Raw genomic sequence first — 26651 nt, 5'->3', positions numbered from 1 at the left:
TGATGGTCAGGAATGCATTCAAAATATATATTCAGCAAATATTTATTGAGCATCCACTATGTGCCAAGACACATAGACTATATATACAAGGACCCTCCTCTCTCGGAGTTGATATTCTAGTGGAGAAGACAGACATTAGAAAAGCAAATAAATAGACATTTCAGGTAGTTACAGGTATTGGGAAGAAAGTGAAAATAAGTTAATGGATAGAGAGTGACTTGAGAAGAGAGGACCTGGGAAAGGATGCTCAGGGAGAAAGAGATGGCATTTTAGCAAGATCAGAATAAGAAGAGGCTGGTTGTGCAAAGGCCTGGAGGAATAATGGGAATAGCAACAGTAAAAGCTCTAAGGCTAGAATGACCTTAGCGTGGTCGAGGAGCAGGAGCAATGCCCATGTGGCCAGAGTGGAGGGAGAAATATACAAGACAAGGTGAGGAAGTTGGGTAGAGGGCAGATTACACCTGACATTGCGGTCAGGTGTCTGGATAGTTCTCTCAGTATAGTGGGAAGCCTCTGGATAACTTTAAGCCAAAGAATAATGTGATTTTGCTGGGGGAGCGAGTTAAATGATAATTCTGGCAGTCAAGTGGGCAGTAGATAGGCAAGTTTCAGGGTCTGTTTTCATAGTCCAGAGAGATGATGGTGGCTTAGACCAGGTCGGTAGCACAGTCGGTGGTGAGAAGTAAATGAACTGGGGAAATAGTCTAAGGAAGAACCAGCAGAATTTGCTTAGGGATTCAAGGTAGAATGTAAGGGCAAGAAAGAATCCAAGATAACTCAGAGATTTCTAGCCTGAGTAACTGGTTGGATGGGCATGTCATGGGGTTGGCATGGGGGGGAATCAATCATTCTGTGTTGGACATCTTAAGATTAAAATGCCATTTTTTAAAAATTTATTTATTTATTTATGGCTGTGTTGGGTCTTCGTTTCTGTGCGAGGGCTTTCTCTAGTTGCGTGAGTGTGGGCCACTCTTCATCGCGGTGCGTGGGCCTCTCACTATCGCGGCCTCTCTTGTTGCGGAGCTTACAGGCTCCAGACGCGCAGGCTCAGTAACTGTGGCTCACGGGCCTAGTTGCTCCGCGGCATGTGGGATCTTCCCAAACCAGGGCTCGAACCCGTGTCCCCTGCATTGGCAGGCAGATTCTCAACCACTGCGCCACCAGGGAAGCCCTAAAATGCCTTTTTGATGTTCAAGCAGGGATGCCAGATAGACAGTTGTATGTTGTGAGTCTGGAGCTCAGGGGGAGGTCATGGCAGCAGAGAGAAATGTGGGAGTCTTTAGCATCTTAGAAGTGGATGAGAGAAGGAGAGAGAGGTGTAGATAAGTGAAGGAGGGTCATATATGTATTTCCAGGTCTGAGAGACGGAGGAGTGAAAGAGAGGGAGGCACCAATAGAGACTGAGAAGGTGTGGTCATCAAGGCATGGGGGAAGCCAAGACCAACTACTATATCCAAAGCCAAGAGGACAGAGAGATTGACTCCAGTAATGCTGCCAAAATGCCAAGAATGAAGAGATCAGGGAATATTTTAAAAATAATATTAATGCTAATATGTCTTAAGACATGATTTCTAGCGAATCTTCGGACCACAAATGAGTGCTACCTATACTGAATTTTAAATGTGTGCTGTTTCTATAGTTTTAAACTCCAGGATGCGGAAGCATTTTTCTTTAATGCTTGCACAGAATAAACCTAAATCCAATGAAAAGTAATTGCCCTCTAATAGTGATTCAGGAAAAAGAACAAATCATTGTGCCCTGGGCAGCCTTCCAGCAGATCTGTTTCTAGCTGGGAGATAAATGATTTATAATACCCAAGAGTACTCGCTTTTTGCCGTATTTCACTTTTGAAAGTAAAATTTCATGGAAAGAAATTTGAAAGTTCTTTTTTTTTCTTAGCTGTTGCCAAACTGGATAAGGATTCCATTCTGTCCTTTGTCATTATTTATCACGTGAAGCAAGGAGTCTAGTGCATATTTATTATTTAAAAGCTGTGGATGCCTTGTTATTGGATTGTTTCTCATTTATTTAATAAAAATTTGAACTGAATTGTAACATGTAGGAAACTTCCTATATGTAGACAGAGTGTGCGTCCCAGAGTTGGTCTGTATACAAAGCGATGTCATTGGAGGTACGTAATGGAACAAATACAAACCAGATTTGTGCAATTAGTGATGATTATGCATAAAGGATCAGGTGAGCAAATCATCTCCCTCATTCTAACTTAAACCTTTACAAGGAGCATTAGTTTTAGGGCCACCAGGGTGCTATGAAAGTGGTAATTTAATAAATGATATCCTAGTACCATGAAAGAATTGGCATTTGCCCACCTGATATGTCTGGTTTAGGGGACTAAGTTATGCCTCTGGGAGGATTTACCCCATAACATTTTAAAGATATGTTTTATACTTAATAGGTTTCTTGTGTATTTTTTGGATTATTTAACTAAGCTTTTAAGGAGCCATTTTTAGCCCTCTCAGAACTCATCTCTAATCAATTCAATTATGTGTGAAGAGCAGTGGTTTTGTTTCCTGTTGTTGGGTTCTGTCTTTCCCTCATCAAAAAATTAAAACATTTGAAAAAAAATTCTAGGCTTTAAAAAATTCTCTATTTGCATGATTTTTATTTCTACCAAATACGATAAATTAACATGTATCAAATGCCCAGGAGGTCCATGAAATCATACCAGGCCAAAGTGGCATGAGAAACTGGTATGATTGACGCTGGGCTATATACCAAGGTCTTTACATGCATTCTCCCAATTCTCATAAGTTTGAAAAATAGATATTGTTATCCCCATTTAAGAGATAAGAAAATCACAGCTTATATAACTTGTCCAAAGTCAATGGAGAAACCGAGTTTCAAATATTTTATGAACATAAAACCTGTGTGCTTTCCACATTACTGAGTTAACTCTCTACAAAAGAACCCCCATTCCTCTGCTCGAATTGTTTGCAGTTATATTAGCCAAGAAACATTAAACACTGCATGTGTGTACTATAAAGACAGTACACACATGCTCTGTTGCTGTAAACTTTAAGAAGAAAACCTTTAGAAGAAAATAAAGAATTGCTTCTCTGAACACCTATTTCTAATTGGCTTATCTTTGCCGATGGCAGAAAAAACAAATGTGGTCAATGCATGCCTCCTTCTATTTGTAAAATTTCTAATAGGCCCACGTGACTCACAGTCTAGATGAGAAGAGATCATTTAGTGGATGTGCATCCAATCCTGAAGTTTGTTACTCACAGAAGAGCTTACCCTCAAATGATTCTGAGGGCTCCTAGGATGAGTTCAGCCTTTGCTTCATACTTCATCTCAATTATGCAAAAATATGCAATACAAGAAGGAAATTCTGGGGTCAGAAGGATAAAACATAAAGGAAATGGAAAAGAAGATGGTTTGATTATGTGAATTGCTCGAGACTTTCTGGTATTTCTCCAACTAGTTTAACGTCATTTTTTTTTTCAATTAAGTTTGTAGGTATTTAACAGAGGCGGCAAAGCTTTCTACTTGGTTTAACAAAGAATTTTTTGACCTAATAGATTTTTAGCTAAAATCTCTAATAATTGGAATTTATAAAAGTGTCCTTTGGGGCTTCCCTGGTGGCGCAGTGGTTGAGAGTCCGCCTGCCGATGCGGGGGACGCGGGTTTGTGCCCCGGTCCGGGAGGATCCCACATGCCGCGGAGCGTCTGGGCCCGTGAGCCATGGCCGCTGAGCCTGCGCGTCCGGAGCCTGTGCTCCACAACGGGAGAGGCCACAACAGTGAGAAGCCTGCATACCGCAAAAAAAAAAAAGAAAAAAAAAAGTGTCCTTTGAAATTGTTTCCTACAGGAAAGATGCTGACAGAAGTAGCACCAGCAGTGCTTACATATATCAGTTTTATTAAGTCTGTTTACATAAGTGGGGTGTTTTTCAGATAATGCACAAATGCTTGCAGTACATCCCTAATTGTCAAAGAAGCAAATATCTGAGCCTTATGGTACCCAGAATAGCTATTATGTGTTGTTTACTCTTTCTATCGCAATAAATATCAAATGTTTTGTTAAGCTTGTCTTAAGCGAAATCGAAGCCAATAAAGGCTGCTGATATACAGTGAAGAAATGTGAAGGCAGGCTACTCTTGAAGTCAGAACCCAAATTGTTCAATAGATCTACACACACGTGCATAACCTTTCTAAGCTACTTCTCTATGCAGTGGATGTGTGGATAGTGCATGTCAAATGGTCACCATGCCCACCTCTACAATGTCTGCTTTGCTGTGCCTGAATTATTCACTTTGGACCACTGAGATCAGCTCATTTCTCACATAACTCTTTTGTGCTTCTACAAGCTGTGTCATTACATATTTATAGGCTGTCTCCAAGAGAAATTACAATTTCTCTGAAAACGTCTTTTGCTAGAATGTGGCAATCCTAGGTGTAGAATTCCAAAGTCTATGAATTATATAAATTAAGGTACAAGTTTGCATATATTTTCTAAAAGTTGAAGTTTCTGGAATATTACGAAAGCTTTTCCGTCTTGGGCCTTGCCATTAGCTCTAAGCTTCTTGTTATTCTACTACAAGGCTAAATAAGACGTCACTGGGTGAAAGATGGTAGTCTCCAACTTTTCCTCATTATATTTTGCCCTGCAGAATAGGAGAGGATGACTTGGGGCTGAGGGGTCCTTTTAGATCTCCTGTTCATATGTGTCCTTATTCCTAGTAGTGCTCATAAATAGATACATATATATGGATGAATATATCTGTGAAATATATATGGATGGATGGATGTGCATATGTGTGTATGTGTGTGTATATCTTTGTGTTTTTCTCATACAGCATTGATGAACTGATCTGGAAAATTTAAACAACGTTTATATTGAAAAATGCTGAGTGATTTGCGTGTCAATATTGGATTTCATAAAATATCTGTGTTTCAAAATATACTGTGGCTCAGTGTTAAATGCTTATTAGGAGTGTCCTTCTAAAGCTTTGACAATGTAATTTTCAAATTTTCACCTTAAAATACCTTAAGGTGAATTACATGGCAGAAGAGAGAGAGTCAGAGAAAGTTTCAGTTTTCATAAATGAACCTCCTCTATGGTATTATTGCTAACAGAACCCAATATAGTTTTACATGATTACTTTCATGATTGAAGTATCCCAAAGCAGACCCAAAATTCAATAATGGAGCTGACAGTGATGGAAGGAAAGGTTTCTTTTATTCTAGATGTTCGGAAATGTCAGTAACTCCTTAACTGGAAAACTGCAAGAGTCCTACTGAATGTAATGCTACAAAATCAGTTTAAAATTAAACATTCACATTTTGTGGAGTTAAACTGCATTTTCCTTGTTTGTCCTAATCAACTATAAAAGCTGAATCTTTGCTCAGGCAAGGTTTATGGGGAAAAGTAGTGAAGTTGATGAAGTAGACATAACCCAAGGAGAGTTAGACAAGCAAGTAATTCGTGAGGAAATTGTACATCTGAATAATGTGTCTCAGAAGCAAATGAAGATAATTTGATAATCTTTGGACTATTAAATCTAGGTTCCTGGGTTTTAATTTTTATTTTGCCACGGACAAATTGAGTCATAATAGACCATTTAATGTCAATGAATTTCTCTAACTAGAAATTCAGCAAATCATAGCCCATAATGGGCCTTGAGAAAAAGATGTGTCAAGTGTCTGCATCTTTATTACGATAGAAAGTGGAAGGACAGGTTTGGGCAACACTCAGATTGGTCTGCAATGGCCAAATAAGACTTTCCTCTCCACTAAGGGTTGTTTGTCCTGCAGACTCTCTTTATTGAGGCAGTGGGTCCGTATCGGGAAAAGAACGGTCTTTGCTGTCAGACAGACCTCGGTTGGAATCATGTCTCTGCCACTTATTAGCTATTTAGTCTTAGATTTTTAACTTCCCCGAGATTCCGTTTTCTCACCTGTAAAAACGGGGATAGTAATATTTGTGACTGTAGAAGTAAATTCCTGCTCAAAGGCGTTCGTACCTTAAAGATAAGCAGGTTGATGTTTACAAGGCGGTTCGGTAAGTGCTGTCATGGGAACATGTGTTTGTTGCTGTGGGGTCCCTGTTGACTCTGGTCTGTCACTCAGCTTCCTCGCCCACAAGATAAAAGGATGCAGCCACCACCTCTTGAACTCAGCCAGTCCTGGTGCTTTATTTGCACTATTTTATTCAATCCTCACAGCAATTCTATGCGGTAGGTACTATTTCCATTTTATAGGTGACGAAACTGAAGCTCAGGGAGAAGAAGGGACTCGTCCAAGGTCACACAGCTAATAAATGGCAGTGCAGTATGAACTATGAAAATTGCATTACAGTAAAATCTAGTGTATTAAAAATGGGTTGGGCTTCCCTGGTGGCGCAGTGGTTGGGAGTCCGCCTGCCGATGCGGGGGACACGGGTTCGTGCCCCGGTCCGGGAGGATCCCACGTGCCGCGGGGCGGCTGGGCCCGTGAGCCATGGCCGCTGATCCTGTGTGTCCGGAGCCTGTGCTTCGCAGCGGGAGAGGCCTGTGTACCGCAAAAAAAAAAAAAAAATGGGTTTGTGTTTTCCATACAAAAGTTATCTCTGTTCTAAGACCCTGGTAAGGTTTTGTCTGTATAATCACTGCCTCTCACTGTAACACCAGAGAGTCTCCAAAGTACAGCTTTAAATAGTGAAAATCACAGACTTCCAGCCTTCTGACAGCCGTGATAAATCCTGCTTTAATCAAGCATTAAAAACATGTCATCTGTTTGATAAGCAGTCATTCTGCTATTGCTTGACCTAGCAATGAATTAATGAAGCAAAATATGTGACAACTCAAGGCATATGTATGAAATATGTTATTCCCAAGGCATCCAAACGTGATTCTCACACCCAATCCTGGGTGCAAAAAGGTGTTGGTTCTAAAATAGTATATAACAACACCAGCTCACACTTAGAAATTGAGCTTAAATATGGGAATTTTCGAAACTAAAAGGAGTTAAGAGATAGGTCCTGAAATGAGCCAAGGCCAAAAGAGATGACAGTATTGGAAAGAATGGCTGATGAGTGCTCATCACCTCGTTTCCAAAAGCTCTCTGTGAAATTCTAAAGTTCAGCAAAGAGTCTGCCCCTGTCTGCCCAGTAACCCTGCTGCACAGAGCCTCTCCTGAGTCTGAGAACAGAGATTGCAGCCTCCCTACACTGGAGCCTGGCTATTTGTAGGGGTGGCTGGGAGAGCCAGAGGGAGAGGAAAGACAGCCTCAATGATCTTTGCTAACCGCACAAGTCATTCCACCATTTTCTTCGTTGCATTGCTCCATGTCACCTGGTCTAAGATTTCTTTTACCCCTCTAGCTGCGTGAACACTAATGAAAAGTTTGACATACTGTAAGCAGCAGGCTCTGAACCTGTTGTCTGGAATACGAAAGGAGAAAAGAGAGGGTCCCACCATTTATTCATTTTAAGATGATAATCCACTTGTAGGAACCAGTTCATAAATGCTCTCTCGGGGACAGTAGTGGGCATAGAGGAGGAGTTGAGAGATAAATTCAGCCAACTTTCATCTCCTAAAATGCTTGGAGTGTCTTGGCTAAAAGGCATTCTTCCAAGTGATTTGTTTATGTGCTGGAAAAAAAAAAACTTGAATCTTAGAAAATAAACCAAGAACTCATGATGAGGAAGTGAGATGTGAAAACTTGGAGAAACGATATGTTCTTTTCTCAGCTGAAATTTCAGGGAATCTTCAAATGCAGCCTCAAGTCCCCATTCTGTATCAGTGATAGATAGTCACCCGGAATACATCCAGTAGTGACTACTATATGCAAATGTGCCTTTCTTTACACACACACACACACACACACACACACACACACACTATAATAAAGGATGTCAATCAAATTTGGGCAAGTAGTATATCATAGTGGTAAAGAGCATGTAAGTTAAAGCTTTATTTCTACACTTTGCTTCCTGGGAACATTTAGGCACCTTATTTCATCTCTATAAGCCTCTGTATCCTCAAATTTTCAGAAGTGTTATTGTACCTGCAACCTGTGCAATTACATCGTCCTAAGTATTGGTAATGTATGTGAAGTACTAAGCACAGGCACGTATGTACACCCACACTGCTCTCAGCAGCAATATAGTAGTAATGCCATTTAGAATTCACCATGGAATCTATTTAGCATGAGCAATGGCCAATTCTTCCTGAAAACCAGGACTCCTTTTGTAAAATGAAGTTATCATTTTTTACAATTTTAAATATTATTGAGTTGTTGAGAAGAAAAAAGATTATACATATAGAGGATTTGGACTCGGGCTGACACACAGTGAGTGCTCACTGTTAGCTATCATTGTGCATAGGAGTATTAGTACTACTGGCATAAAAAATCTTCTAGTTGACTCCAGTATGCTTTTTTTTTTTTTTCATGTAACTTATATCCCTTACATACAACCCAGGGCTTCAACCTGAGGTTTACTTTTCCTTCCATCTACTTTGCGTTCTGATAACTTCTGGCTCAATCCATTTTCTCCATTACCACTAAGTCTCATCTCTTGTTCCAGTGTTTTGATTAGTAATGAAAATAGACTCTCAGCGTTGCTTTTCCTCAGCATATTGGAAACATTCTTTGGAGTATTTTTTTCTAAGACCACTGCACACTTCAGCCATGAAGGAAGGAGTTGGGGGTCACAGAGTGGGTTTGGGCACATATATGGCCCTTGTTCTGCAGTCAGATCAATGACCCTGGGGAGAAGAGTCTGTGCTCCTAGCTCCAAAATGTTGCTCAAGATTATAAATGTACACTATTCATTTTGCCTTTTCTATTACGCCAGGGTGCTAGATACAGAGACCGATTTTCAGCTTGTATTTTGGAAATTGAGTCTGGACAATATTTATTTTTCCAGTTTCATGAGGAATTTGTCAGCAGTAGGGACTATCTGATCATTTATTTGTAAAGTAATTTTTCAGCAGTTGACATTTGTTTCCGTTTACGCGACACTTGGTTAACAGGAAAAAGAAAGAAAGAAAAAATATTGAGCCACTGAACCAGGTTGGAAAGTTACCTTAGTTATAAGATTTCATCATGTCACTGATTGTCAGAGCAACAGGTGAGGGTTTAAAGGCTATTTTCATGGTAATCAAACCTAGGCAAGAATGCTCCTCTCCACAGCTCAATGCGAATCATTCTTTTCTTCTAATGACACCCAGCATTGATTCACACACTGGCACAAGATTCAGACCTCTTAAAATAAAGTCATCCTGATTGCATTTTGTTTCCTCTCATTTTCCCATCAATCTTGACCCCATTCTAGGAACTACCATACTGAAATTTTCTAAATGTAGAAATCTTTGCAGTAATATCATTAAAAGAAGAGTTCTTGGAGAGCCCTGATTTTATAGAAGGCTCCATCTTTCTCTCTACAGTTTACATTAGAAATGCCAAAAAGTTCCCAGACAAGGAGCAAAAAAAAAAGTGATTTAAGTAATCAAGAGATATGATCATATAAATGATCAAGTTTTGAAGCTGTGACGGTTGTTATTGGAATGTTAAAAAAAAAAAAACCACTCTCAATCTTATTTTTTAATTTTATTTATTATTTTTTCACTCTCAGTCTTTTTAATGAAAATATTTTTAACATTTTTCATTAGTTATCTCAAGAAAATCTATGTACTGTTTTAATTATTTTCCACAAAATTTCCTTCAGTCTAAGTTGTGATCAATATGTATTCAAGTAACTTAATTTTCTATTATTCATTGGTCAAAAAATTGGGGGGAACCCTAATTTCTCCAAATGTCTTATTTATTTCTATTGATCCTACCATACAGGTCTAGTTGCTATTACATAAAATCATTGATTCATGTGACCGTCCAAGAATACTCAGATATGGTATAACCTGTTTATGCCCACATGAATACTTTCTCCTGAAGAATGGTACACTTTTAAAATAAGAATTAACAGGTGTGGTTTTAAACAGTCAATACTCACTATGCTGAAGTAATTCATATTTTTTATCAGATTATTATTCTAATGCTTAGAACTTATTGAACCTAGGCATATTTCACAGTGTTGAGGTACAGAGAATGCCAGCTGGCATAATCTGATGGTCAAACCAAAGGTTTACAGCAGATAGGCCTCCCTACATATAGAAAATGTAGAAGCTGTACTGAAAATAAGATTTTAAAGTTTTTAATTGGGGTCTGATATGGTAATGAAAGTGAGTTTTATGGCACAGAGTCCATCCCTCTAGAAATTTTTGGTGATGAGGCCTATGACTCTTGTTCATCTGTCCTCGCTGGAAACAATACTAGGAAGAAGCAGCGGAGTTAGCATTTGTGATTCAGACACACAAGCAATAGGAATGCCAGAGGCAGAAAATGTGCAATTTCATGCTCATTAATTTCAGAGAGGATTTACAAATTAACCTGGCTCGAGATATTACTCTTCCAAAAGGCCTGCAGGCATCATGGAGCAGTACAGTTACCACAGACCACGTCCACAAGGTTGACCAGATGCTTGGGGGCCACAGTGGTCCTATTTATTCCCACGTGAAGATTATAGGTCAAGTCCTGTGCTGGAGACCTTCCTTGCACATGCAAGGAAGCGACTTTGTGTCTGAAACAAAAGAGATAGTACCATGAGGATGCTTCCCCCATGTCCCTTCTACGAGGTAGAACATAAGTTTTCATTTTCAGTTGTTCTTTACTAGCTAGGTGGTAGTAACTCAATGCTATTTTCTCTCTCCACTTTAAAGTGTAAGTTGACTAATAGATTATTAATACAGTCAATCAAGTGCTGTAGGTAATCTGACCTTAGATGTATCCAGGTACCCCCATAAAGAGTTAGGACTGTTAAAGGGTTTAAAGTGGATCAAGAGAAGATGAAATTTACTCAAAACCATACATTGCAACAGTTTCATTTCCATTTGAGGAATTCATTCCATAAGCAAGTTGATAATTCTAGTATTTGAGGTCTGGGGATAGTATTGAAGCCATTCTGCCAGCTTCTTTATGGGCTGCCACTGACACAATCAGGTGACAATCAGGACAGGTGGATCCTCACTAGTTTTGCCTTTGCTGTTGGCCAAATCAATTAGAGCAGGTCTTTCTTCAATGTGTGTGCAGATCACCTGGAGATTTTGTTAAATGTAGGCTCTGTTGCATAGGTCTGGAGTGGGGCCTGAGATTCGCCATTTCTGACAAGCTCCTAGGTGGTGCCCATGCTGCTCATCTGTGGACCTCATTTTGAGTAGCAAGGCGTTAGATAATGGAGCAGTGAGGGAGAAAGATGCTCTTACAGGACAGGCCAGCAGCAATATGGGCTGTATGGTTGGCATTCTTTTTAGCTGTAATATTTAATCCCTGAAATGGTGACGTGATTGCAATTAATGTAATTTTACAGGACATTCTATCATTATGAATAAACCACTGTACGTTTGGGGTTTTTTTAATCTGTAAACATTTTTTTAAATTGTTATTTTATATTGGAGTGTAGTTGATTTACAGTGTTGTTAGTTTCAGGTGTACAGGAGAGTGATTCAGTTATACACATACATATATCCATTCTTTTTCAGATTCCTTTCCCATATAGGTTATTACAGAGTACTGAGTAGCGTTCCCTGTGCTATACAGTAGGTCCTTGTTGATTATCTATTGTATATATAGTAGTGTGTATATGTTAATCCCAAACTGCTAATTTATTCCTCCCCCCTACCTTTCCCTTTTGGTAACCATAAGTTTGTTTGCTAAGTCTGTGAGTCTGTTTCTGTTTTGTAAATAAGTTCATTTGTATTATTTTTTCAGATTCCACATAAGTCATATCATATGATATTTATCTTTCTCTGACTTACTTCACTTAGTATGATAATCTCTAGGTCCATCCATGTTGCTGAAAATGGCATTATTTCATTCATTTTTATGGCTGAGTAGTTTTCCATTGTGTGTGTGTGTGTGTGTATACTATATCTTCTTTATTTTATAAGATGGTCTTATAAGACAGGCCTGCAGCAATATGATCTGTATGGTTGGCATTCTTTTTACTTTTTTGTTTTCCTTTTCTTTTTTTTTTTGAATTTTATTTTATTTATTTTTTTATACAGCAGGTTCTTATTAGTTATCCATTTTATACATATTAGTGTATATATGTAAATCCCAATCTCCCAATTCATCCCAACACCACCACCCCTGCTGTTTTCCCCCCTTGGTGTCTATACGTTTGCTCTCTACATCTGTGTCTCAATTTCTGCCCTGCAAACCAGTTCATCTGTACCATTTTTCTAGGTTCCACATATATGCGTTAATATACGATATTTCTTTTTCTCTTTCTGACTTACTTCACTCTGTATGACAGTCTCTACATTCATCCATGTCTTTACAAATGACCCAATTTCATTCCTTTTTGTACCTGAGTAATATTCCATTGTATATATGTGCCACATCTTCTTTATGCATTCGTCTGTCGATGGGCATTTAGGTTGCTTCCATGACCTGGCTATTGTAAATAGCGCTGCAATGAACATTGGGGTGCATGTGTCTTTTTGAATTATGGTTTTCTCTGGGTATATGCCCAGTAGTGGGATTGCTGGGTCATATGGTAATTCTATTTTTAGTTTTTTAAGGAACCTCCATACTGTTTTCCATAGTGGCTGTATCAGTTGACATTCCCACCAATAGTGCAGAGGGTTCCCTTTTCTCCACACCCTCTCCAGCATTTGTTGTTTGTAGATATTCTGATAATGCCCACTCTGACTGGTGTGAGGTGATACCTCATTGTAGTTTTGATTTGCATTTCTCTAATACTTAGTGATGTTGAGCAGCTTTTCATGTGCTTCTTGGCCATCTGTATGTCTTCTTTGGAGAAATGTCTATTTAGGTCTTCTGCCCATTTTTGGATTGGGTTGTTTGTTTTTTTAATATTGAGCTGCATGAGCTGTTTATGTATTTTGGAGATTACTTCTTTGTCCGTTGATTTGTTTGCAAATACTTTCTTCCGTTCTGAGGGTAGTCTTTTCATCTTGTTTATGGTTTCCTTTGCTTTGCAAAAGCTTTTAAGTTTCATTAGGTCCAATTTGTTTCTTTTTGTTTTATTTCCATTACCCTAGGAGATGGATCAAAAAAGATCTTGCTGTGATTTATGTCAAAGAGTGTTCTTCCTATGTTTTCCTCTGAGAGTTTTATAGTATCCGGTCTTACATTTAGATCTCTAATCCATTTTGAATTTATTTTTGTGTATGGTGTTAGGGAGTGTTCTAATTTCATTCGTTTACATGTAGCTGTCCAGTTTTCCCAGCACCGCTTATTGAAGAGACTGTCTTTCCTCTCTTGTATATCCTTCCCTCCTTTGTCATGATTAGTTGACCATAGGTGCATGGGTTTATCTCTGGGCTTTCTATCCTGTTTCATTGATCTATATTTCTGTTTTTGTGCCAGTACCGTATTGTCTTGATTACTGTAGCTTTGTAGTACAGTCTGAACTCAGGGAGTCAGATTCCTCCAGTTCTGTTTTTTTCCCTCAAGACTGCTTTGGCTATTCGGGGTCTCTTGTGTCTACCTACAAATTTAAACATTTTTTTTCTAGTTCTGTAAAAAATGCCATTGATAATTTGATAGGAATTGCATTGAATCTGTAGATTGCTTTGGGTAGTAGTCATTTTCACAATATTGATTCCTCCAATCCAAGAACATGGTATATCTCTCCATCTGTTTGTATCATCTTTAATTTCTTTCATCAGTGTCTTATAGTTTTCTGCCTACAGGTCTTTTGTCTCCCTACGAAGGTTTATTCCTAGGTATTTTATTCTTTTTGTTGCAGTAGTAAATGGGAGTGTTTCCTTAATTTCTCTTGCAGATTTTTCATCATTAGTGTATAGGAATGCAAGAGATTTCTGTGCATTAATTTTGTATCCTGCAACTTTACCAAATTCATTGATTAGCTCTAGTAGTTTTCTAGTAGCATCTTTAGGATTCTCTACATATAGTATCATGTCACCTGCAAACACTGACAGTTTTACTTCTTCTTTTCCAATATGTATTCCTTTTATTTCTTTTTCTGCTCTGGCTGCCGTGGCTAGGACTTCCAAAACTATGTTGAATAATAGTGGTGAGAGTGGACATCCTTGTCTTGTTCCTGGTCTTAGAGGAAATGCTTTCAGTTTTTCACCATTGAGAATGATGTTTGCTGTAGGTTTGTCATATATGGCCTTTATTATGTTGAGGTAGGTTCCCTCTATGTCTGCTTTCTGGAGAGTTTTTATCATAAATCGGTGTTGAATTTTGTCAGAAACTTTTTCTGTATCTATTGAGATGATCATATGGATTTTCTTCAATTTGTTAATATGGTGTATCACATTGATTGATTTGCATATACTGAAGAATCTTTGCATCCCTGGGATAAATCTCACTTGATCATGGTGTATGATCCTTTTAATGTGCTGTTGAATTCTGTTTGCTAGTATTTTGTTGAGGATTTTTGCATCTATATTCATCAATGGTATTAGTCTGTAATTTTCTTTCTTTTTAGTATCTTTGTCTGGTTTTGGTTTCAGGGTGATGGTGGCCTCATAGAATGAGTTTGGGAGTGTTCCTTCCTCTGCAGTTTTTTGGAAGAGTCGAGAAGGATGGGTGTTAGCTCTTCTCTAAATGTTTGATAGAATTCACCTGTGAAGCCATCTGGTCCTGGACTTTTGTTTGTTGGAAGATTTTTAAATACAATTTCAATTTCATTACTTGTGATTTGTCTGTTCATATTTTCTGTTTCTTGCTGGTTCAGTCTTGGAAGGTTATACCTTTCTAAGAATTTGTCCATTTCTTCCAGGTTGTCCATTTTATTGGCATAGAGTTGCATGCAGTAGTCTCTTAGGATGCTTTGTATTTCTGCAGTGTCTGTTGTGACTTCTCCTTTTTCATTTCTAATTTTATTGATTTGAGTCCTCTCCCTCTTGATGAGTGTGGCTAACGGTTTATCAATTTTGTTTATCTTCTCAAAGAACCAGCTTTTAGTTTTATTGATCTTTGCTATTGTTTTCTTTGTTTCTATATCATTTATTTCTGCTCTGAGCTTTATGATTTCTTTCCTTCTGCTAACTCTGGAGTTTTTTTGTTCTTCTTTCTCTAGCTCCTTTAGGTGTAAGGATAGATTGTTTATTTCAGATTTTTCTTGTTTCTTGAGGTAGGCTTATATTGCTATAAACTTCCCTCTTAGAACTGCTATTGCTGCATCCCATAGGTTTTGGATCATCATCTTTTCATGGTCATTTGTCTCTACATATTTTTTGATGTTTTCTTTGATTTCTTCAGTGATCTCTTCATTATTTGGTAACATATTGTTTAGCCTCCATATGTTTGTGTTTTTTTACGGTTTTTTCCCTGTAATTCATTTCTAATCTCCTAGAGTTGTGGTCAGAAAAGATGCTTGATATGATTTCAATTTTCTTAAATTTACCGAGGCTTCATTTGTGATCCGAGATTTGATCTATCCTGGAGAATGTTCCGTGTGCACTTGAGAAGAAAGGGTAATCTGCTCTTTTTGGATGGAATGTCCTATAAATATCAATTAGATCTATCTGCTCTATTGTGTCATTTAAAGCTTGTGATTCCTTATTAATTTTCTGTTTGGATGATCTGTCCATTGGTGTAAGTGAGGTGTTAAAGTCCCCCGCTATTATTGTGTTACTGTCGATTTCCTCTTTTATAGCTGTTAGCAGTTGCCTTATGTTTTGAGGTGCTCTGATGTTGGGTGCATATTTATTTGTAATTGTTATATCTTCTTCTTGGGTTGATCCCTTGATCATTATGTAGTGTCCTTCCATGTCTCTTGTGACATTCTTTATTTTTAAGTCTATTTTATTTGATATGAGGATTGTTACTCCAGCTTTCTTTTGATTTCCATTTGCGTGGAATATCTTTTTCCATCCCCTCACTTTCAGTCTGTATGTGTCCCTAGGTCTGAAATGGGTCTCTTGTAGACAGCATATATATGGGTCTTGCTTTTGTATCCATTCAGTAAGCCTGTGTCTTTTGGTTGGAGCATTTAATTCATTCACGTTTAAGGTAATTATTGATATGTATGTTCCTGTTACCATTTTCTTAATTGTTTTGGGTTTGTTTTTGTACCTCCTTTTCTTCTCTTATGTGTCCCACTTAGAGAAGTTCCTTTAGCATTTGTTGTAGAGCTGGTTTGGTGGTGCTGAATTCTCTTAGCTTTTGCTTGTCTGTGAAGCTTTTGATTTCTCCGTCGATTGTGAATGAGATCCTTGCTGCATAGAGTAATCTTGGTTGTAGGTTCTTCCCTTTCATCACTTTAAGTATGTCATGCCTCTGGCTTGTAGAGTTTCTGCTGAGAAATCAGCTATTAACCTTATGGGAGTTCCCTTGTATTTTATTTGTTATTTTTCCCTTGCTGCTTTCAGTAATTTTTCTTTGTCTTTAATTTTTGCCAATTTGACTGCTACGTGTCTCAGCGTGTTTCTCCTTGGGTTTATCCTGTATGGGACTCTCTGTGCTTCCTGGACTTGGGTGACTCTTTCCTTTCCCATGTTAGGGAAGTTTTCCACTGTGATCCCTTCAAATATTTTCTCAGGTCCTTTCTCTCTCTCTTCGCCTTCTGGAACCCCTATAATGCAAATGTTTGTGTGATTAATGTTGTCCCAGAGGTCTCTTAGGCTGTCTTCATTGCTTTTCATTCTTTTTCCTTTATTCTGTTCTGCAGCAGTGAATTCCACCATTCTGTCTTCCAGGTCAGTTATTCATTCTTCTGCCTCAGTTATTCTGCTATTGATTCCTTCTAGTGTATTTTTCATTTCAGTTTTTGTATTGTTCATCTCTGTTTGTTTTTGTTAGCTCTTCTAGGTCTTCTAGGTCTTCTAGGTCTTGCATCTTCTCAATCTTTGCATCCATTCTTTTTCCGAGGTCCTGGATCATCTTCACTCTCATTATTCTGAATTCTTTTTCTGGAAGGTTGCCTATCTCCACTTCATGTAGTTGTTTTTCTGGGGTTTTATCTTGTTCCTTCATCTGGTACATAGCCCTCTGCCTTTTCATCTTGTCTGTCTTTCTGTGAATGTGGTTTTCATTCCACAGGCTGCTGGATTGTAGTTCTTCTTGCTTCTGCTGTCTGCCCTCTGGTAGATGAGGCTACCTTAGAGGCTTGTGCAAGTTTCCTGATGGGACAGACTGGTGGTGGGTAGAGCTGGCTGTTGCTCTGGTGGGCAGAGCTCAGTAAAACTTTAATCCGCTTGTCTGCTGATGGGTGGGGCTGGGTTCCCTCCCTGTTGGTTGTTTGGCCTGAGGCAACCCAACACTGGAGCCTACCCCGCCTCTTTGTTGGGGCTAATGAGGGACTCTGGGAGGGCTCATACCAAGGAGTACTTCCCAGAACTTCTGCTGCCAGTGTCCTTGTCCTCACGGTGAGACACAGCCACCCCCCGCCTCTGCAGGAGACCCTCCAACACTAGCAGCCTGGCCTGGTTCAGTCTTCTATGGGGTCGCTGGTCCTTCCCCTGGGTCCCAATGTGCACACTACTTTTGTGTGCCCTTCAAGAGTGAAGTCTCTGTTTCCCCAGTCCTGTTGAAGTCCTGCAATCAAATCTCACTAGCCTTCGAAGTCTGATTCTCTAGGAATTCCTCCTCCCCTTGCAGGACCCCCAGGTTGGGAAGCCTGGTGTGGGGCTCAGAACCTTCACTGCAGTGGGTGGACTTCTGTGGTATAAGTGTTCTCCACTTTGTGTTCACTCATCCAGCGGTTATGGGATTTGATTTTATTGTGATTGCGCCCCTCCTGCCGTCTCATGTGGCTTCTCCTTTGTCTTTGGATGTGGGGTATCTTTTTTGGTGAGTTCCAGTGTCTTCCTGTCTATGATTGTTCAGCTGTTTTCCTCAGTTAGCATTCATTTCAGCTGTAATATTTAATCCCTGAAATGATGATGTGATTGTGATTAATATAATTTTAGAGGACATTCTGTCAGTGTGAAGAAACCACCATACATTCGATTTTAAAATGAAGTTTTGCTCTGTTTGGATGTTTTTTAATGTTCAGAATCAAAAGACCTGGTCCCCTTTAAGAATATAGAGCACATCAGTGTCAGAATGAGAAAACTGTAAGGAAACCTGCAGAGTAAAGGATAGGCAATGATGCCGTGCAGATGCAAAACAAATAACAAAAGAGAGGAGAGAAGTAGCTTGGAGTAGGGGGAATCATCTCTTCATAGGAAAGGGACTGTAATGGAGCAGCTCACTGCCTCTGCCTCCTGCCTTCAAGCTCAGATCTTTCTTGCTCCCTTCTGATTTAAACGTAGTTGTGTGGCCCACTTTACCCCAGTAGGGAAGGAGATAAAATTAATTTATTCTCAAAAAGTCATGCCAAAGCAATAGAGCTAAAGTCTATGTAGCACCCAGAAGCCTCTGACTCTAGGAGAGATTAAGGGTGTACTTTTCATTTGCTCTAGAGAAACAGGGTCATTTTAATCAGGAATTAAGAACTATTTTGGATTGCAGAGGAATATTTGGCCATATCATTGAGTTTGCATTTCTTTAAATTATGCAGGGCCTTGTGCTTGTAGTTATACCTTGTCTTAATAAGTAGAGAAAGACAGAATTAAGATCTATGATCAAAACCATGTGACAGCTAGCCTTCAGGAAATCTTGCTTAAATTTTAGAGTATGCCACCAGCAAGGCAGCAAACTGAACTGGAGGTCTAATGTCAAAACGAGAGAAACATATTATCTCTGGCTGCTTTTTTGCTCCATTGTCAATCTCTGTCACTACTAGAAAACTGACAGTGGAGCAAACAAGCAGGCAGAGATAATATGCAAATTAATAGCCGTAGCTCTGTGCATATATACTCCTGTTTTCTAACAAGGACGAGTTGCATTGTCTTAGGGCCGTGGTTTGTGGTTTGTCAGCTGTTTTCAAGAGTCAAGATGCTCCTTTGTGTCTCAATTTCTGAGTTTTATATCATTAGTATATATTGAATTTATCAAATGCTTTTTTCTGAATTGTCTGTGATAATAGTTCTCTTTATCTCCTTTGTTCTGGGAATTTTCTGAATTGCAGCAACTGATTTTCAAATGTTAACAAGAATTTGAAAAAGAATAGATACATGTATATGTATAACTGAATCACTTTGCTGTACACATGAAACTATCACAACATTGTTAACTATATTTTAATATAAAATAAAAAGTTTATAAAAATAAAAAAATACTCACTATGGCTTTTGTAAATTTATTAAAAATAAAATGTATGCCTGGAGTATAACCCAATTGAATGTGATGAATTATTTGTCTTTTTAAAAAAATTTTTAAAGATTTAGTTTTTTTAAATATATTGTCAGTTTTTCTTATTTTTGGTTCTGTTTTAGATGCACTGTGCTGTAATTTTTCTTCCTTGTAATATTTTTGTCTTACTTTTCTACCAAGACCATGTTGCTCAAACTTACAAAAAAAAAAGAGAGAGAGAGAGAGAGAAACAGACAATCTGTAGTATGTTCCCGCTGGGCTGGGATAAAATGTTCACAAGACCCAAGTACTGGAAAGATTATGGTCCCACACCACACAAAACTTCCAGGCTAGCTGAAAATTAACATTGCCTGTTTCTTGATTTTTCTGATTGCAAAATTCTGCACTAATTCATCACAGTGGAGCTACCTTTCTCCTACGGGGTCCCACCTCCACCAGTACCCTGAGCCTATGCTCATTTTGCCCCTCAGCTAATGAACCACATGCTCCAGTCTCCAACCTATGACGTAATAAGGATTCCTCCATCACCATTCATTAATGGTAAATATAAAATTGGATCTAATATGAGTCTTATTATCTTATATCCACTTTCTTAGTTTGCACATAGTAGGCACTAAAATTTGTGGAATGTAATTGAATTCTAGGGACAGATTATTTCCTTCACAATGGATTTCATTTTGTTCACTCACGAGAAACAGTTTTCTTCTGCGTTCGTAACGATGTGCATGAACGTTGTGGCATGAGCTGGCTGTCTCCCTCCCTGCTGCTAGGAAATGGTCATAATGTTGAATTGCACAAAATGCCTTTTTTTCCCGAATCAAGAAGTTGAGGGATTTTCTGGCTTAGCAGGCGCCTCAATTGTGCATAATTAGTTGCTAGGAATTGTTTAGCGTAGACTGATTAGTCTCAGCCAAAGGAAATTAAATTTTTTTTTTTCAATAAAGCCCTGGGCTTCCCTGGTGGCGCAGTGGTTGAGAGTCCGCCTGCTGATGCAGGGCACACGGGTTCGTGACCCGGTCCGGGAAGATCCCACATGCTGCGGAGAGGCTGGGCCCGTGAGCCATGGCCGCTGGGCCTGTGCGTCCGGAGCCTGTGCTCCGCAACAGGAGAGGCCGCAACAGTGAGAGGCCCGCGTACCACAAAAAAATAATAAAATAAAATAAAAAATAAAGCCCTGTAAACAGCTAGAGATTCTTGAAACCATAGTCATATCTGGTTTCTCTGGGAAGCCCAGACTCTGGGAATGGGAGAAGTAGAAGGTGGAGACAAGGACCCGCCTGATTACACATGGATGCTATTTGATGCCAGGCAACCATTCAAGGTTAGGAGAACATGAGGAGACATGAGTCCATTCCTCAAGATGGGTTTCTCCCAACTGCAGCATGGGCTTTGGTTGTGATGCAGAATGAAACCTTGCTTCTTAGGTGTCTGCCATTTGCTTCCCAAGTTTGTAAATACCAGCTTCACTCGGAACATGTAATCAAAACAAATGATCTGTGTTTGCCGCTCCTGTGTTTGGCACATAAGGAGAGTGGCCAAATTAGGGAAAATAAGAGGGATAGATGGGTCCCTGCCATTGTTCCGCTTCTGTTTTAAGTACATGCTTGACTAAGCCCTTTCTGTGTCTCTGTCACAGTGTCTATTCTCCATTTAATGGAGGGCATTTTCCCTAGCCTTATGGGATGTCACCGTAAAGGGGACCCGTGCTCTTTCTTGTTATGACCAACGGCAATGGGCGGCCATCATATGTGACAGTGATTATCTAGCTGCTAAGATGTCATGTTGAAAGGCTGACAGTTCTGATACCCTGATGTGCCCTTGATGATTACTTGCAGCATTCACTTCAGTGAGCAGTGACTCACTAGCTCAATGCCTCCTTTGCCCCTATAGTGACTTTCCATAAGGATCCCTTGTTAACATGATCCACCATCAAAGTCAAGGTTGGGCATCTGGTATGAAAATCAGAATTCTTTTGTTTAAAGGCATTATGTTAAAGGTTGTGCGATAAACCTTTCTGTAGTCTGAACGAAAATTAAAGGAAATATATTTTAATATTTTTATAAAGAGTCACAGATTTTGAACATACAATAGGGCAATACTTAATAGCTGTTAGGTGGTGATGTGGCTTTAAAAGCAATAGGGTGTAAACCTAGAAACTGAAATCAGAAGGAGGAGGCAGGGTAGCTCGTAACTAATGTTTGACTTTCTTCAGTTTGCTTACTTACAATAAATGCTCTAGTTTGAAAAGTTAAATGCAGTCTAATCATCTATCAGCAAATATTTAACGAATGCATACTATGAGTCAGGCACTGTTCTAGAGACATTATCTATAGATTGATTCCTTCCTTTGTTATTTGAGCTATTTTTTAATTCACTTACATAATTAGATGGAACTGGAAAGTCTATTTAGTGTCTTCCTGATAAATCAAAGAAGTATTACCATAGATCTTATAATTCACTGAAACTTTTGAGGCCTTTACTGAGGAACAGTGAACTGTATTGGCATTTATTTTATTTTTTTAATTGAAGTATAGTTGATTTACAATGTGCTAATTTCTGCTGTACAGCAAAGTGACTCAGTTATACACATATATACATTCTTATTTTATATTCTTTTCCATTATGGTTTATCCCAGGAGATTTGGATATAGCTCCTGGTGCTATACATTAGGACCTTGTTTATCCATTCTAAGTGTAATAGTTTGCATCTACTAACCCCAAAATTCCCAGTCCATCCCTCTCCCTCCCCCCACCCCCGGCAACCACAAGTCTGTTCTCTATGTCTGTGAGTCTGTTTCTGTTTTGTAGATAGATTCAATTGTGCCATATTTTAGATTCCACATATAAGTGATATCATATGATATTTGTCTTTCTCTCTCTGACTTCACTCAGTATGACAATCTCTAGGTCCATCCATGTTGCTGCAAATGGCATTATTTCATTCTTTTTTATGACTGAGTAATATTCCATTGTATATATGTGCCACATCTTCTTTATCCATTCCTCCATCGATGGACGTTTAGGTTGCTTCCATATCCTGGCTATTGTAAATAGTGCTGCATTGAACATTGGGATACATGTATCTTTTCAAATTATGGTTTTCTCCAGATATATTCCCAGGAGTGGGATTGCTGGATCACATGGTAGCTCTATTTTTAGTTTTTTTTTAAGGAACCTCCATACTGTTCTCCATAGTGGCTATACCAACAGTGTAGGAGGGGTCCCTTCTCTCCACACCTTCTCCACCATTTGTTATCTGTAGACTTTTTAATGATGGCCCTTCTGACCGGTGTGAAGTGGTAACCTCGTCGTACTTCTGATTTGCATTTCTCTAATAATTAGTGATGTGGAGCATCTTTTCATGTGTACTGGCATTTATTTAAAATTTTCGTCTTCAAATAAGTGACCTTAAAGGTATAACTTGGTTCTGCAGTACAATTTAAATTTACTTATTTTAGGCAAATAAGTATATGGAAGAGAGGGAAGTGAGATTTATCTATACACACAAAAGCAACTGGCTAAGATTGCTCATTTTTGTAGACTTCTCCAAAGTAATTGACTTACATGATGCCAGGTGTCTGCTGGAGTGGTGTGTCCAGTGTGGCCTGTGTGATGCCGAAATGTGTGATACCTGATAACCTATCAAACCTTGTTGTCTATCCAAAAGGAAATAACATAAGGAGGACAGAGCACAGAAATAGGAATAAAAGAAATTCAGTCTAGACTCATTCTAGATGCAGGTCCTTCTATAAATTTTCATCTCTGGGCCTCAAGTCCTGACTCTAAAATGAAAGAGTGGTCTAGAGCATCCCTTATAATCATGAGATTCTAGTGATATATCTACAAATGGCCATTAAAGGACTTAAGAGAAAACTACCATGGAAGACTCCACAGCTCTCCGTGACTGTCTGCTCCCCAGACATTCTTGCCCTTGAATATCCTATTATGGAGCCATCAGCCACTGATTCATTCAATGTCTTCCCTCTGTTTCTATCTTCAAAGTTTGAATCAAGAATTGACTTTGCGTAAATCACATCAAGAGAATTGATGCGTATTCTCTGATGGATAGGTTTTTACAAAAGGCCTACGATGCCTCCTGGAGGTTTAAATTAAAGATATATTGTTAGGAAAAAGTTTCTTTAAAAGCAAATGTTAAAAGGCGCCATGCTGCTCTGTTGCTATGCTCTCCTTAACTCATGATGAATGTTGCCGAGATTCTGCCTCACTTCCATTAAGAATTATTGCTTCCACCTTAACTTTGGTAAGCTATTCTCAGATAATATCAAACTTATTTCACTCTGGTCCTTTGACCAATGCAAATTTTGACTTCTAGGTAATTGTCTACTTCTGCCTGTGTTCAGCAAGGACACTCTTGATACTGGGAGTGAGGCTGGGCGCTGGGGAGTGGATAAGCAGAGGCTGGCCAGGTGGCCATCTATAATTCAGTTTCAACCTTTTAAGGATGTGTATAACTAGACTTCTCAGCTCTAAATCAAGGACGTTTTCAAATATAAATGAGAAAATAGTTTTACCAGGGTTGACTGCTTCTGTAATGCAAACTGAGTAAATTTCTAAAGACATGCCTCCTTAAAATAGAGCATCAAGTGCAAAACACCCCAGAGTCTCCTGGTCAAATCTCTTATTGCCCTTTAAGAAAATCCAACACTGAATTCAACCCAAGACTTTAATTGGCTGGACTCTAGACAAATTGAAAACTGAGGAAAGCCCTTAGGCTTCCAAGATGCTGTCCCCTGAAACTGGTCGTCGTGATTGGTATCTCCTGGCTCAGTGCTCTGTACTCATAAATATACAGTTTCAAAGTTTTAGATAATAAAAGGAAATACATTTTTAAACTGGTTTTATAAAGAATCCAGATTTTAACATATGGTAAGTTTGTTTTAATGGGTGCTATATAAAGCATATTGCCTGGTTATTAAATCAACACTGTGAGAAAAGAGTTCAAATACTCAGGTGGGCATGGTATAGCAAAATGAAGACTTTTGTAGTATAATGCTTGCATTTTGTGTTGTGGTTTGTGATTCTACTCAAAATCACATTTGCAAAGAGAAGAGTCAGAGATCTAGGATACTGCTTCCTAAGCAAAAGTGACGCTGTTAAGTGTATTGGTATCTGAAAGTTGGTAGTTTATCTTTATGGTTGGAAGAATTTAAAGAATCGTGTGACAAATGGAATAGAAACATGAAACAGCATGACTGCCATTTTTTAATTGCAGCTTACAGCAGTGTTACTCTTTCGTTTTTGTCATTGCTTACAAAGACCTTGTTAGTTTTATGAAGAAATCGTGAATCATTTCAACCAGAAGAACATCCTAAAGAGGAATCGAGTTCCTCAGTTTTGCAACACAGACTACTTAGTTGGGAGAATTATGCTCTCAGGTGACTAAGTCTTGTTGCTGAATTAAATCCTTGTTATATTTAATAGTTTGCCATGCACAATATAATACTTTTTACTCCTTTAATGATTTCCTATCACAACAGTGACAACAACAACCACAAACTAACCTGATAGTGTGGCCAGAAGTAACCTTTGGGTCATCCAGCTTGAGTAGATCTGCTAGGTAATTATTTTACATTATGTCTGCTCAGGCCAGATACATCCTATTCTTGAAAATGTTTAAGGTTGTCACTCAGACATCTCTTTTACTTTATACAAATGTCCCATGCAAACTAGAAAGAAGATATTTGCCATCCTAGGTCATTATTCCTATATTCCAAGACAGACTAAATCCTTTCCTAGATTAAAAAAAAAAAAATCACTTTACTTAGAATTTGATGGATCCATCGCTTGTATGATTTTGTCACCTGGTGTTTTGCTCATTCAGCTTCTTGCCTGTCACAGGTATACTAGGCTTTAGTGCTCCTGTCTCTTCAGTTGCTCTTTTTCTGGTTCTGCAAGTTATTTCCATCTCTTTCTAAAAGAGGGCACATCAGCTCATTGCAATATATGTCTTCTTTCCCCAAACCATCCTTCCTTCCCTGTTCTTAACCTAGCTTCTCTGGTCTTGCTCTGAATGTCCCTGTCCCTTTATTTTCCACTGGATGCCAGTTCCTACTTCCAAGAGGAACCCACTAATTCTGTGTCTTTATTCCCCTGCAATACTAATACTCTGTCATCTGCTTCTCTGAAATATACCATTTCATTTCCTTTGTTCTTCTACCTGTTTATTCTTAGTGCCCATTGAGCCGTTTTATTCCTTCTTTGTCTTCTGATCACTGATAGTCACCGATGCTTATTTATCAATGAATATAGGTGACAGGCGAATAATCTGTGTACTGGATTTACAAACTTCTTACCATTCTATGCCTTCATGTGCATTATAGCTTGATCCTGACAATCCTAAGAGGTGGATGAAAAAGTATATCCCTCTTTCATAGGAGAGGAAACTGATGTTCAGAGCATTTTAAATGACTTGACCTTGTCCTATGGCCAACCCAAGGTTAGGACCCAGGTCTACAGACTCTTTCTGTTGTATCCTATCACCTCTCTCTGGCAGAAGGATTGCAGTCCATTGGAAAATCTTCACTACATTAGAAACTGGATGGAAATTAACCAAACCCTTCATTGTACCTTTGCAGATGAGAGTCCCTACACTAAATCCGCCAGCCAGACAAAACCGCCTGATGGAGCATTGGCTGTGAGGAGACAGAGCATCCCAGGTTAGACCAGACTGCTGGATTTTTCAGCTGTTTTCCTTTTGAACCCTGTTATTTGGTGATCCTAAATAGTTCCAACTTGGTAAAAAAAAAAAAAAATGCTATTTCATAGGGTGGAGACTGCATTCTATACAACTTGTTCAAACAACGTTCATGAAAGCTAGACTCTGGAAAAGCTTGCAGACTTGTGAAAATTCATCTTGTGTGCAAATCCTTTGTAAAATGACTTGAATTTATATCAGCTCTCACTCATTGACTTACTTTCACCTCTGATTTCAGGGTATGGTTCTCACAGCAGCATCTATCCCTTTACTGAGACAAACCGGGCATAACAAAGTGGTTCAGAATTGCTGTGGCAGATCATATATATGCTGAATAACAAATTACTCTTTTCTTCTTGTCTCGTTGAACTTGGATTTACTTCCATCGAACAACTCTTGTAGAATTCTGGGACTTTTGTTTCCTTAGGAAGCTGTGATTAGGTTCCTTGTAGTACAATAAACGATACCTACTTTTTTCAACAAAAGATTTTTCAGAAATATCTTAAAATGTCTTTATCCCAAACTTCCATATTTTGAAACTTTGACATAAACATTCTAAAATTAAAGGAGGAAGGAGATTCAAAATATTATTCAAACTTTATCTGAACTCGGTAATTTGTGGAAAACCTCTTATGGTAGCAACTATACTTAAGAGAAGGATTAAAAGCATTAATACATTTAGAAATTTATCAAAATTAACGTCTTTCTATATTATATACAAGCAAATTGAGTAC

At 38.7% G+C, this 26651-nt stretch overlaps 1 protein-coding gene across 11 annotated transcripts in view; it reads left to right on the top strand.

Annotated features, from left to right (window-relative positions):
* Positions 1 to 26651, top strand: part of GRIP1 (glutamate receptor interacting protein 1) — a gene marked incomplete at both ends in the record, with an annotated part of 697367 nt that overhangs the window by 456908 nt on the left and 213808 nt on the right. For 9 of the 11 annotated variants that reach the window (XM_082666958.1, XM_082666956.1, XM_082666952.1 and 6 more), the window contains one exon: positions 25799 to 25879. The exons of the other annotated variants lie outside the window; for them this stretch is intronic. In XM_082666958.1, coding sequence (XP_082523084.1) covers positions 25799 to 25879 — 81 coding nt within the window. The remainder of the gene's footprint in view (positions 1 to 25798; positions 25880 to 26651) is intronic. 11 annotated transcript variants of the gene reach the window in all.

This window comes from Grampus griseus (assembly GCF_964374135.1).
Source record: "Grampus griseus genome assembly, chromosome: 11".
Classification (NCBI taxonomy): Eukaryota; Metazoa; Chordata; class Mammalia; order Artiodactyla; family Delphinidae; genus Grampus; species Grampus griseus.
This window is presented reverse-complemented; position numbering and strand designations above follow the sequence as displayed.